Source organism: Balaenoptera physalus, assembly GCF_965194825.1.
Source record: "Balaenoptera physalus genome assembly, chromosome: 11".
Classification (NCBI taxonomy): Eukaryota; Metazoa; Chordata; class Mammalia; order Artiodactyla; family Balaenopteridae; genus Balaenoptera; species Balaenoptera physalus.
In genome coordinates, this window is record NC_138896.1 from 19,437,491 (window position 1) to 19,450,156 (window position 12,666).

At 41.0% G+C, this 12,666-nt stretch overlaps 1 protein-coding gene across 1 annotated transcript in view; it reads left to right on the forward strand.

Annotated features, from left to right (window-relative positions):
• Positions 1-1,562: 1,562 nt before the first annotated feature.
• Positions 1,563-12,666, forward strand: part of NRSN1 (neurensin 1) — a 33,405-nt gene continuing 22,301 nt past the window's right edge. Inside the window, exons 1-3 of the mRNA XM_082415291.1 lie at positions 1,563-1,694; positions 3,429-3,501; positions 8,794-8,991. Of these exons, the coding sequence (XP_082271417.1) occupies positions 8,803-8,991 (189 nt within the window). The 5' untranslated portion in view covers positions 1,563-1,694; positions 3,429-3,501; positions 8,794-8,802. The remainder of the gene's footprint in view (positions 1,695-3,428; positions 3,502-8,793; positions 8,992-12,666) is intronic.

A 12,666-nucleotide genomic window follows, 5' to 3' on the forward strand; every position in this document is an offset into this window, starting at 1 on the left:
CACACTTAGCAGAAACCAACAAGAAGTCAGCCACGCCCTTCCCAAAGACTAACCTCTGAGAGATGTACAACTCTGAGCCCCTGAATTTTTCCACATGTGCTGATTCTTTTGGACTTTCAAGGATAGGAAAACACAGTAACCACGTCACAATCTAAGAATAAATAAATCTTCACCAGATCCACACACTGAATATGGAAAAAAGCAAGTTAACAAGCCACAAGTCAAAACTCCTGAAAGATGCACTTTCATGAAGACTGGGAAGGGAGAAAGAAGTGGCACCTACAGGCTTAAGTGGTGTTGAAACTGGGACATGAGTTGCGAACCAAAAGAACATGGAAGACACAGCCATCTTTTGGTTCTCCTCGAAGCATCTGCTCGACATTTGCTTTGATATAGCCACTGTTTAATAAAAACAGAGTTGTTTCTTAGTTTTTTTAAGCAAAATATCACCTATACCCTAAATCCTCTCCAGGAGATAACCTTGTAGATTCCAGTGCCCCTCCACCATTTAGCAGCTGTGTGACCCGTGACGAGCAATTGTGAGCCTGTATCACCATGGGGGCAGGTCACTTCTCTCTATGCCTCAGCCCCCTCATTTGTAAAATTGGAATAATAAAGAATAACCCCCACACATAGAGCTGATGTGAGAGGTTAATGATTTAATATGCATATAATGAATATATATATGTACGATACTGAAAGCAACGCCTGGGACATAGTAAACACCATGTAAATATTGGATGTTATTATGTGTAGAATGGCTGTGCAAATATTAACTATTTTAGTCATCATTTTCAGCATTATGCCACTTACCAGGGGTCTGCAGAAAGTCTCCTGAAGCAGGGGTCGTTGTATTTATATGCTAACCTGCCCACACCTACACACATTTTTCTGAGGTGTTCACAGGTAATTTTCTAGTATGTTCTTGCCTTCGTGCATTTGTGTGTTTTTCTTGAATATCATCATTTAATTCATTTTCTCCATCATTCTTCCATCTCACCCATGTAAGGCTAAATGACCTTGGGATCGGGGGCGAGGGGAGACACTGAAAGTGCCCAACGCTGACAGAAGTGAGAAGGTTCTTTCAGTTGGGCACCGCTCTGCCAGCCAAAGTTCCTCACCTCGGGTCTCGTCAAGGACAAAAAACAGGGTCCGGATAAGCCTTTACAAATGGGGGGCTGGGGCGAGGGAGGGGTGTGGAAGAAACACACAGCAGGTCCGTCTGCCTTCCCCATCCATCTAAAAAATACGTGTATGGAGCCTGCTACGGCCAGATATTGTGCTGGGCAGGAGAAGAAAACTGGAGAAGGCAGAACGCGGAGAAGATGCCCGTCCCCGTGGAGCTTCCGCAGAGCAAAGGTAACCAGCCTCCCAGAAGGCCAGCCACCCTCCTGTGCGGACAACCAGACTCGGGGCGCCGGAAGCGGGGCTGGCCAATCCGGGCCCCGCCCACTCGCCTCACGTCCGCGCAGCGCCGACCCGGCCCCTTCGGCGGCGGCTGCGCGGGCCTCGGATGCGCGGGCACGCGGGACGCCCAGCTGTCAATCACGCGCAGGTTGAGCTCAGCTAGGCTGGAGCGGCGGCGGCGGCGGTGGCGGCGGCGGCGGCGGCGGTGGCGGCGATGGGACCCCAGCGAGAGATCTGCGGCTAGCAGGCTGCATTTGCTCCACGGGTCAGGGGATCGCAGGGGGCAGGTAAAGCCTTGCGGAGCCCAGGGGTGAGGTTTTCTAGGCTCGATGTGTCCTTCTCCCGCTCCTCCTTTTTCTTTCCTTCCTCTCTCCACACGCACAAATATTCATATTTTCTCTCTCTCTCTCTCACTCACACACACACACACACCACACCCCTAACTCGTTCACGTTTATTATATGGACACAAATCTCTACAAAACCCACGCGTATTAAAATCCACGAACACGTACAAATTAGGAGTAGCCAACTCCATGCTTTGGCGGTTTGTGGTTTGTGTTATGTAAGAATTTGGGAGGTATACAGGGAAAACTCAGGAGTTTCTTCCCTGTGAGACAAGAAAAGTTGTAATATTAGATAAGAGTAAACATGTATGTATTTGGAGTTTGCAAAGCTGATTTGATTTCTTTTCCAGGCTGAATTTACCCCCTCCTTGCCTTCCCCACTCCTCTGCCGTATCTAAAGACGTTTGAGGTTTTGATATGATCTCAGCACCTACTTCTTTGTGTTGTTAGAAAGGGGGCTTGGGTGGGGGTCCTACCAAAGCTGATGACCTCAAAGAAAACAGAGCTGGAGTTGAACAGCTTATGTTTACTTAATTGGTTCCTGGCTCTGTAGCAGAAATGTTTTCAGCACCTTGAAGAGCTCCTTTGGCTCCAGACCAGGCCAACCTTTGGTGAAGGGCATATGTGGAGTCAATTCCCTCACAGAAAAGGGGGAAGGCTACAGATAAAAAGAAGGGACATTTAATGAGAGAGACAGGCACAGATGAGAGACAGACAAACAGACTTGTTTTCTTTTACTTATCCAAACCCAGAATCCTAATATAATTTGCTTCTTTGCCCAAATCTGCTCACATACCACCCACAAAATAAAATTTCAGGACAAATAAATGAGTCTTGAAGAAGGTTGGCTTGGCCATGGTACATACAGACTGAACCTGGAAAATACTGAAAACAGTTTTTCAGGGCTCAACTAGGCTTACACACCTCAAGTCTTTGAGATTCTCCTGCATATGGATGGGGAACTGTTCATCAGAAAGAATTCTTAATGCCTCTTGAAAAATATAGCCCCAGTTATTTTATTTCACATGACTACAGTAATGTAGGAAACCAATAGCTCTATAGCTGGCAATGGCTTTTTAATTAAATCTTGCATGGGCACCTGCTTTTCTTAGGCAGATGGAAAGTAAAATGATCATGATAGGAAGAAAATGGATATAGGAGTAAAAATCAACCTAATGAGTAAATCATCCAAAGAGCCTTAGTAAGTCTAAAATGCATGTAAATGGATCAGAAAATACAATGGCTATAAGATTATTTTACACTATAATGGGACAGGCACCAAAGAGATCAAGTCTGGAGTATCTGGGAAGCAAGTTATCTTTTTCTTTACAATTTGTAAAACACAAATTGGTCAGTCTAGTTGGTATTATTGACTACATGGAATAGAATTATATCAAAAATGAGAATATATTTGTATAATGTGTTATAGTTTACATAGCCCTTTTCATTTATATTGTCTCATTGACTCTATAAACTCTCATGAGAGCCCATTAAAAAGTTATAACATATGTTATACTTTTGTAAAAAAGAAAAAACTATCTTTGCTCTTGAACAGGAAGTCCTTTGTCAATGTTTTTGTCAATACTAAATGACTCTTCACAAGTTATAAAAATGACTTATGAAGTTTAGACTTTTATCTGGATCACATTCTGCAGAGATTTTTGTTCTTAAATAGGTCTGAAGAATGAGCCATTAAAAGGAGAGGTCAAAGAGCAAACAACAAGAAGAGGAAGAGGAGAATTTCAAAGGTAAGACTCAAACCTTGTCACGTGTAAATTCGTAAGCACCTTCTGGTCTGCACATCGATAAAGAAGAGGTTTAAAGAGAATATGGGTTCTTTTTCTCTTCTCATTGCGGTTTTGGACTTTATTTTACCTTACTTAAAAGTACATCTCAAAGGGGCAAAGTAATAAGATAATTGCGTATCATTACCCCCTTTTTTAAAAATTATAAAAGTGGCTGCATAGCCACTGACTTAGAGGAAATAAAAACTCACAGTGCAGAGCAACAATCTCTACCACTATTCCAGGACAATAAAATATCTCTGAAATGGTTCATTGGTAGAAATACATTTTCAAGTTTTAAGGTTATGCTTATATAATTCCAGAATGCCTGATTTAAATATGAAAAAGCTGTTAGCAGGCTTTCATGCCTTCCTGCATCCACTCTTGAGTCTAACTGATTCTTTTAAGCGAATTGACCTTTTGGTGTAGTGTTGGATAAATGGTCTAAATCAGCTATGCGCCTATACCTTGCAGCACTGGCCCTGTGGAAAAGTGTCTCTAATGGGAACTTCACTCTCATTATCTCAGAATGATTTTATGGGAGAGAAAAGCAGTATGAAAACTTGAGTGATCTTTCAAAGAGAATAAATAGAACAGGGCCTGTGCCTGGCTTCACAACTGACTCACACATACAGCCATGGGAAAACACTCATCCTTTTTGTGCCTCAGTTTTCTGCCTCTCTTCTCTCAAGGAGACCATGAAGACAAATACTGTAAAATCTCTGGTATTCTTAAGGTTTCATGAGGCATAAAGCCTTATTTCTATTTCCATGGCTATGAACATTTTTCAAGTAAAATAAAGAGTAACTGCTTCTATTAGACTGAAATTCAAATTTCCAACAAACTGATACTGTAGTGTAGTAGTACACATATAGATCATGGTAACACATACATGGGTTTGTTTGCTGAATAGAGTAATCATTCAAGGGATTCTCAGCATTTATACTTCTTCCTGCTGCAAATACCTCATTTTGGTGCCCATTTTGTTGCACTTACTGCCTCAGAAGTGTTTCTTCTTCTAACCCAAGAGTCAACTGAGAGCAAAATGTGTGCCCCACTCATCTTTGTAAGCACCGTCTCACGTAATCTGGCATATAACCAGTGGTTTAAAAACACTGAAGGAAGGGAGGAATGAAAAATCAAGCACCACTCAGGCCATCATCCACACCAACCCATCTGGAACTCTGTGCCAGGAAATTTCAAAGTGGTAAACAGGACAGAAAATGTCCCTGCCCTGGTGAAGTTTACATTTTATCATGTACAAGGCCTATCAGACCATCAAATAAACCACATAACAGAGGATCAGGTAATAACAAGTTCTATGAAGGGGAACAAATCTAGACAAGGGGATAGAGGGTGACAGAGGGCTGATATTTATTATGCTCACTGTAGAAAGCCTCTCAGAAGAGTTTGGGGGTTTGAATATCCATTTACCGTATAACTGTGCATGCGGCTGAGATAGATACCATAAACAAATAAGAGAAAGAAGAAAACCATGGATGGATCCTCACTTCTCAGCACCCATAAGGCCCTTCAGGAACAATGAAAACAATTCCCCCTTCACAGATGACCAAGTAACCAGACACCAATGCCGCCTGTGCTCCACCACGATGGCCATGCTGGCGGTGAAGACGCAACAGGCTCCACCAGAGTGTTTATAAAATGAAGACTCACAAGGGCTCACTTAAATACAATACTGGAGAATATTTTCACTCACCTCCCCCTATGCATGTACTTGCTAGGATGTTAAGTCTTTCTCTCAAGAAAGGAGCCCCTTCAGGATCCGTCACTAACAGCAGCCACAGATTTAACATCACTGTTTTTGCTGCCACTACTACACCTATTGAAACACAAACACCACAATTCTCATGAAACCTTACTCATTAAATAAATGCTGAGGCGAGCTGAAACGCCTTTGCACATACCTTCCCTTTCTTCTCAACCCTAGTTTATCGTATACTCATTGCCCAGCTTTTAAAGTGACTTTATGAAATGACCTCATGTATCCTCTTTATGATACTGGAGGTGTCAATCAACCAAGTAGATTCCAAATAACTGTAACATTTTCTATATTGGGACAAAAAGTTACCTATGAGGAATGTAACTCTCTGTTGAGATTTTGCAAGTGCAAAATTTCTACTCTAAAATGTTATATTTTAAAATACATGTTCTACCAAGTGATCCTCTCCTCTAACAGTGAATTCCAACAAATTATATGTTTGGAAAGATGTATGAAACCTCTAAGACCCCCCAGGGACTACTATTTTAGGCAACATACACTATACTGAAATAACTTATTGAACAAATAAACAATACACAACCATTCAGTCTACTGAATACCAAGTAAATAACCTAACTAGTAGCTTCTATACTCTTTTAAACTAAAGCTTCATGCACACTATAATAAAGCAATCTGACAATCAATCACTGAGAGCATGGGAGGAGATGGGAAATCCCTAAACCCAGTAGTTTATCGAACAAAAATAATCGACTCATTCTGTAAATTCATGGCCAAAGACTCTTGAAAAATCTATGTCTAGAAGGAATTAGAGGTTATCTGGTCCAGCCATCTTATTTTAAGGATGATGCAACCACAGCCCAGAGAGGTTACTGAGCTTACCTGAGATGTCAAAACCAGTAAGTTGCAGATCAAGAACTAGCATTAGAGCCCATTCTCTGCTCTGTGTGGTTATCACAGCGCAGGCCGTGTTCTTGTACTTTGTGTGCCTGGAGGAGAGAATAAGACTTGTTGGGATTTCTCTTCTGGAACGTATCTAACATCACTAAAAATCCATTCTGACTTAGAGTAGAGCCATCTATCACTCAGGCTCAAAAGCATTTGTTTTATGACATTTTCTATCTCTTTTATGATTTTACCTATATTGTGTTTAACCAAGTTGGACTACTGAGTCTCATCCTATAAAGCAGAAACATTTAACCTAGTGTGCTGGAAACAAGCAGTGCAGGGAATGACTACAATATGTCACAAGGTCCTGCTCTGCACCAAAGCTAAATCCTGAGAAAGAATGATTTTAGCATCTAAGGAAGATAACTCTTACTGTTGCTATGAGGGATTGTTTTTATTCCTATCATATCTATTTTTGTCCTTTTTTCATGTTAAAGTCCTCTCCAATGCTTTATTGAAAACCTGAACATATATATTTGTATGAGTTGGTTCTGATTATGCAAATATATGATTCAATCTATACTCCTGTTTACAGTATTGTCATCTTTCATCTGCTCCCTGACTCATGATATAACCTTTAGCAGATGATTTTTCTATGCCTCAGTTTCTTCAGTGACAAAGCAGACTTAGTAATACTAATCCCATTTCCCCTTGACTGAAAGTTTATTAGAATGTCTTAAAAGAAAGTGCCTTTAAAATTATTCTACTTGGATATCACTAGTAATGGGCCCTTATTAATCATCTTCATTGTGTAAGCATTAAATAAAAGGTACTGAAGAGATCATCCTAGCATTTAAAATATGAAAACTAGGTTAACAAAAGAATTTGGTCCATTGGACACTGCGGCTCTAATCAGACAAAGTCCCTTCTGAAATCTTGATTTTTTTATGAAATAATATCCTTCTGAAATGTTAAAAAGCAAAAAAAAAAAAAAAAATTTCCTTCCCTGATCTCTCCTCCTGGGTGATTTCTTTAGATGGTAGCTGGACCTGAGACAGGAAGAAGTCACTAGGAGGTAGGCACTAAATGTAACACTGACCAACACTTTAAAAGATGAGGTTATCAGTCACCATCAGTTATACCTGTTTGTATCATTTTTCTAAGATCAGGGCCATATTTTCCTGAATTTGACCACATGTTCTAACCAAAACCCACTTGTGGCTGAGGGCACACATTTACAAGATATTCTTAAGGGTTCACTTTGTGGCCATGGGACAGTGGGTCCCTGGGTTCAACTTTGACTTTAGCCCCATGATTCTATACAACCAAACTAAGTGGCCACACAGGAACACCTGCTAGAATTTTAGATTAAGTTTTTCTTGCAGGTAAACATTACTACTTGGTTTCTTGGCAAGTAATTGGAAACATTTAATATGTCTTCTTATTGCCTGGATTATAGCACAGGTCCTGAGAACCTGGGTCAGTGGGAAACTTATTCTCCTTCTATATTGTTCCTTGCTTTGTCATGTTGAGACAGGGAAAACTGTCTAGAGTTTAAAACTATGTCCACACAGGGAAAACCATCTAGAGGATAATTGAACAATCTAAAAAAGTATTTCACATTTCTAGCTACCTATTTATCTGCTTATACGGAGATCAGAAAACCATAGAACAAACAGAATAACTGAGAATTCTCTTACTCACCAAAATTTCTGCCCTTCAGTAATTCCTTTTTTTTTTTTACCATGAATTATTAACCACATGCCTCTCTCTAAGGTCAAATTAGATCAGATCAAGTTGAAATTTCTATCTGAAGAAGGCAGAGTCCCAAACAACCCACCCAGAGCTTAGTTTCATTAAACAATTCTCTGCATTTTTTATTTATAGTAAACACTTAATGGAAAATAGTAAAAGGTAGGTCTACCCTCTACATTATGCTCTAGCATCCCACGTGGACAGATGTATCCACAAATAATGCCTGAAATATCTGGAGTTAGAGTCAGTGAGGTATCAATTATTGGCCAAGCCATTTGTGATAAAGCATGAAGTGTAAGTTGCTCAGCAACTTTTTGATAAAGCTTCTGTACAACTTGACAATTGTTAGAGCAAGATACATGAGATCCGAAGGCAAAATTTCAAATAGCTACCTAACACCATGTAGTTCCCACAGAGAACATGGTTAAGCATTGAAGAGGACAGTCCAGGACAAATTCCATCTGTAGCAAGTGAGAGTGCCTTCCTAATCCTTTAACATGGAAGTGTAAAGACTACTGGATTCTAAGAGATTAAAGATTTCTTGTCAAGACACTGAAAATCTCAGCTTCTTTGTTGCCATTTCTCATGTGCTTCCTGCTTAAATTTTTGCATCATCTAAGTGAGCTGTGCTGTTATGTCTCGTTTCATTTATGGAGAACCAGTTCTAGTCATTGAGTGTTTGGGATAATTTTGCGTTCAGTAGAGAAGAGCAGCTTGGGTAAAAAAGGCAGGTCTTTAAACGTGTCTTTTCTTGCCAGAAGAGAGCATTGTTCAAACAGGCTGACATTATTCAGCCTGGTTCTTACCTTTAATTTGCCTTTTGATCCTGAGGCCAGAGCTCATGTGGTTGATGCCTGTGGGTGCTGTCATTCCAGCTGGGAAGGATGAGTTCTTGCAGCAACGTTTGTGGGTCCAAGCAGGCACAGGCTGCTACCGAGGGCGGGTACCAGCGCTATGGAGTCCGGTCCTACCTGCACCAGTTTTATGAGGACTGTACCACCTCGATCTGGGAGTATGAGGATGATTTCCAGATCCAGAGATCACCTAACAGGTGGAGCTCAGTATTCTGGAAGGTAAGTAAAGAGCATGTGTTTAACTCAGGAAGTGGAGAAGTCATTTGATACAGGAAATAATTCAGCTATAGAGAACTGAGAAGTCTGGGACTCTGTGTGTGCATCCCTCTCAGTGACACTAAGTGCAGTTTTCTTCCTTAGGAAAGGAGACTATAACCCTTGGGCTGAAGAAAGCCTCTACACACAGCACAACTGTTGATTTGCAGGTTAAACATAAATAGATATAATTGCCATCGTTAATTATTATTTTTGCTATTGTTATTAATGTGCCACTAAATTCACCAACTATGACAGCCGTCCAAAGGCAAAACATGCTTTAAGCCTCCCTTAAGGTTTGTTAAGTATCATTTGACAAATTACAACAATTATTAAAAGAAATAGTTGGATACTAGAGAGACTTAATACTGAGACATAATACAGTGGTCAGTCTGCCAGCTCTGCCTCTCCTGGATATGTGGTCATGAGGCTTTATGAGCTTCAGCTTCCTCAAGTGGAAGGAGCCTCACTAGACAATAAGTTCAGTCATTCAGCATATAATTAGTGAGCACCTACTCTGTGCCAAGAAGTTGCAAAGTACCAGAAATTAAAGTGGTAAATGGGAGAAGAAAAAGTCCCTGCCCTCAAGGAACTTACAATCTATCGTGGGAAACAGACCATAAACAAATAAACCACACAACAGAATGGTAGTGGCAAGTGCTATGAAGAGAAATAAATCAGAATAAGAGGACAGGGAAGGATGGAGAACTGGTATTTAGTTATGCTGATCACAGAAAGCCTTTCAGAGGAGATGACCTTTGAGCAAATACCAGGGAGTATACCATAAAATTACCTGGCTGAAGGTCACTGTAGGCTAGGAAAATAGCAAGTCCAAAAGCTCTGAAATGGGAACACTGGTATGTTTGAAAAATAGCAAGAGGTCCAATCTGGTTGGAGAGGAATGAGAGAGGGGAAAGAACAGGTGATGGATTCAGAAAAATAACAGGGCACAGATGATTTGTATGGAGCCTTGTAGGTGACAGTGAGGACTTTGGCTTTTACCTTGAGATCCATGGGAAGCCACCTGAACATTTCAAGCAGATGAGTGACATGACCCGACCAGTATTTTAACAAGATCATTCTTGCTACAGTATGGAAAATAAATTACAGGAAGGCAAGGATAGAAGCAGCTAGATTATTTAAGAGGCTGTTAAAGTATCCAGGCAAGAATAATCGTGGCTTAGATTACGGTGGTGTTAATGGAGATGGCGAGAAGTAGTCAGATTTAGCATAAAGTTTGAAGGCCAAGCTGTCAGGACATGTTGGCAAATTAGAAACGAAAGAAAGAAGAGTCAAGCATGACTTAGAGACTTGCAGCCTGAGCTCTTTAGTGGATGATGTTATAATTCACTGGGACGGAGAACACCAGGAGGGCAGTGGGATGGGTGGAGAGTCAAGAGTTTGATTTTGGCATTGCTACACTGGAGTTGCCTATTAAACATGCAAGTGGAGATCTCTAGTAGCAATTTAAATATACCCATCTTCAGCTCATGAATTGGGAGTCGCAGATATATACAGTGTATATAAGGTACCAGACTAGATAAGATCACCTAGGAAGAGAGTATAGACATAAGAGAGAAGAGGGCATCGGATGTTCCAACATTTAGAAATCAAGAAAAGGACAAGGATGTAGGAAGGGCTACTGAGAAGGCACAGCTTTAGATGATGCCTCGGATTCCCTCCAGGTTTAATATTCTGTGTTTTGGAGGTTTCTGATCATCCCCAACTTTCTCCCAAAAGATCCCAGAAACTTTGACATTGATACTGACATACATTTACAATGTACTGGCAATAGAGTTTAACAAGAGGCAATGTAACATAGTGATGATTATGAGCATGGACTCTGTCCTCAGATTACATGGGTTCAAATCTCAGCTCTGTAACTTTGGGCAATTTAATTGACCTTAAATGAGCGTCTAACAGTGATACTTATAGTACCTACCACATAAGTTGTGAGAATTAAATAAGATAATAGATGCAAAGAGCTAAGAACAATGTCTGGTAGGCACTCAATAAGCACTTAATATATTAGCTCCTAGTACCAGATGTCATATGGAACACTGAGTTCTGAAACAGAAATAAAACTGGAAATCTAGTTAATAAATAAAATATTGGTAATACAGTTGTTACTATGGATTACCCAAGACCTGTGTTGATTCAAAATCTTACTAGTGTCAGGCACTCTGTATTAGAATTGGTCAAGCCAGCCTTCTTATTCTGTACAAGTGTCACCTCTGATGACTCCGTACTGGCCTGGACCAATGAAATACATAGCCAAGCTTGGCACATCTTGTATTTACCCAGGTAAGTGGGTGGTTGCTTCTCTATATGTCAAAAAAACAAATATTTGCCTCACAGGTCTATTGTGCCAAGAGCCTAAAATGCCACTGACATAGAGAATATTGCAAATGCTAGTGGTTCCAAAGCACTAGTGGTGATATGAGTTGTGAAGCTATAAATCCATCAAATAATACATGGGTACGGATTTACAATAAAGAACTCTCAGTAAATTACCAAGCCTAGAATTCAGATTTCAGTATTTTCTCTCTTCTGTTTTATGCAAACAAGATCCAAAAGTACTTGTTCCCTGTTGTGCTGGACCTACTTCAGAGAATAAAACCGGGCAAAAGTCCATGGCCTCATAGAGATTATATTCCAGCAAAATCCAAACCTTAGACTCACATCCTAACCATAAAACACTAGACCGGGCACTCAGAAGCCTACAGTCAACCTGAAAAACCAAAGAATTCACTGTCTTAGAGACCTCACCTCTACCAAGGGAATAAACCAATCATTCTTGGGTTTCCTCCTAGGGAATATAAGGGAACTCATGCCAGTGAGTGTATGAAGTGCTTTGAATCAACACAGAGAAAAGCACTGACTATGCACGTGTTTCTATTATGATACTTTTTTATGTTCTTTCTTTCATTTCAATCTTCATCCTGTAAGTGGTTCAAGATGTGGGCTCCCCCTTCCCCCTCTTCCACTATAGCACTGCTGAGGCCACATGGGTCTCTCACTGGGGGCCACGCTCACAGAGCCTCAGGAGGACTCTGCCGCGGAGCCAGCTCCTTAGCAGCGGGCAGCAAGGAAGGGCTTAATGAGAACAGGGATTGGAATCAGATGGGCCTGAGCTAGAAACTTTGCTCTACCACATGGACCGATGTAACCTCGCTCTCACAATGCTGTTCTTTCTACACATGTTTATATGTCCCCTGTGCACAAGCCTCTGTGGTGAGCTCCGGATTCAGTTGTGAACACAACACTGTTCTTCACCTGACGGAGTTCACAGTCAAATAAGGAAGGTAGATGTGTACAGAGATTGTTACAATCCACCGCGCCAGTTGTTGCAGTACTTACTGGACAGACCTGATGCAGCCTGGGGAGGAAGTGACTCCACAGAAGAGTTCACAGGAACAGAAAAGCACTATAGAAAAAAGAGCATCACAGAAGCTGCATCATGAGAGAAGATGGCATGCTCAGGAGATGCCAACAGTTCACTGTGGCTGGGGTAAGAGTTAGGGGTGGAGGACAAAGGCCAAGAGATGAACACGGTAATGTATACAAGAGCCAGATCACAGAGACTCAGCAAGGCTGTGAAGTAGAAATTTCTCCAGAACCTTCCTGCTTGATTGAGTA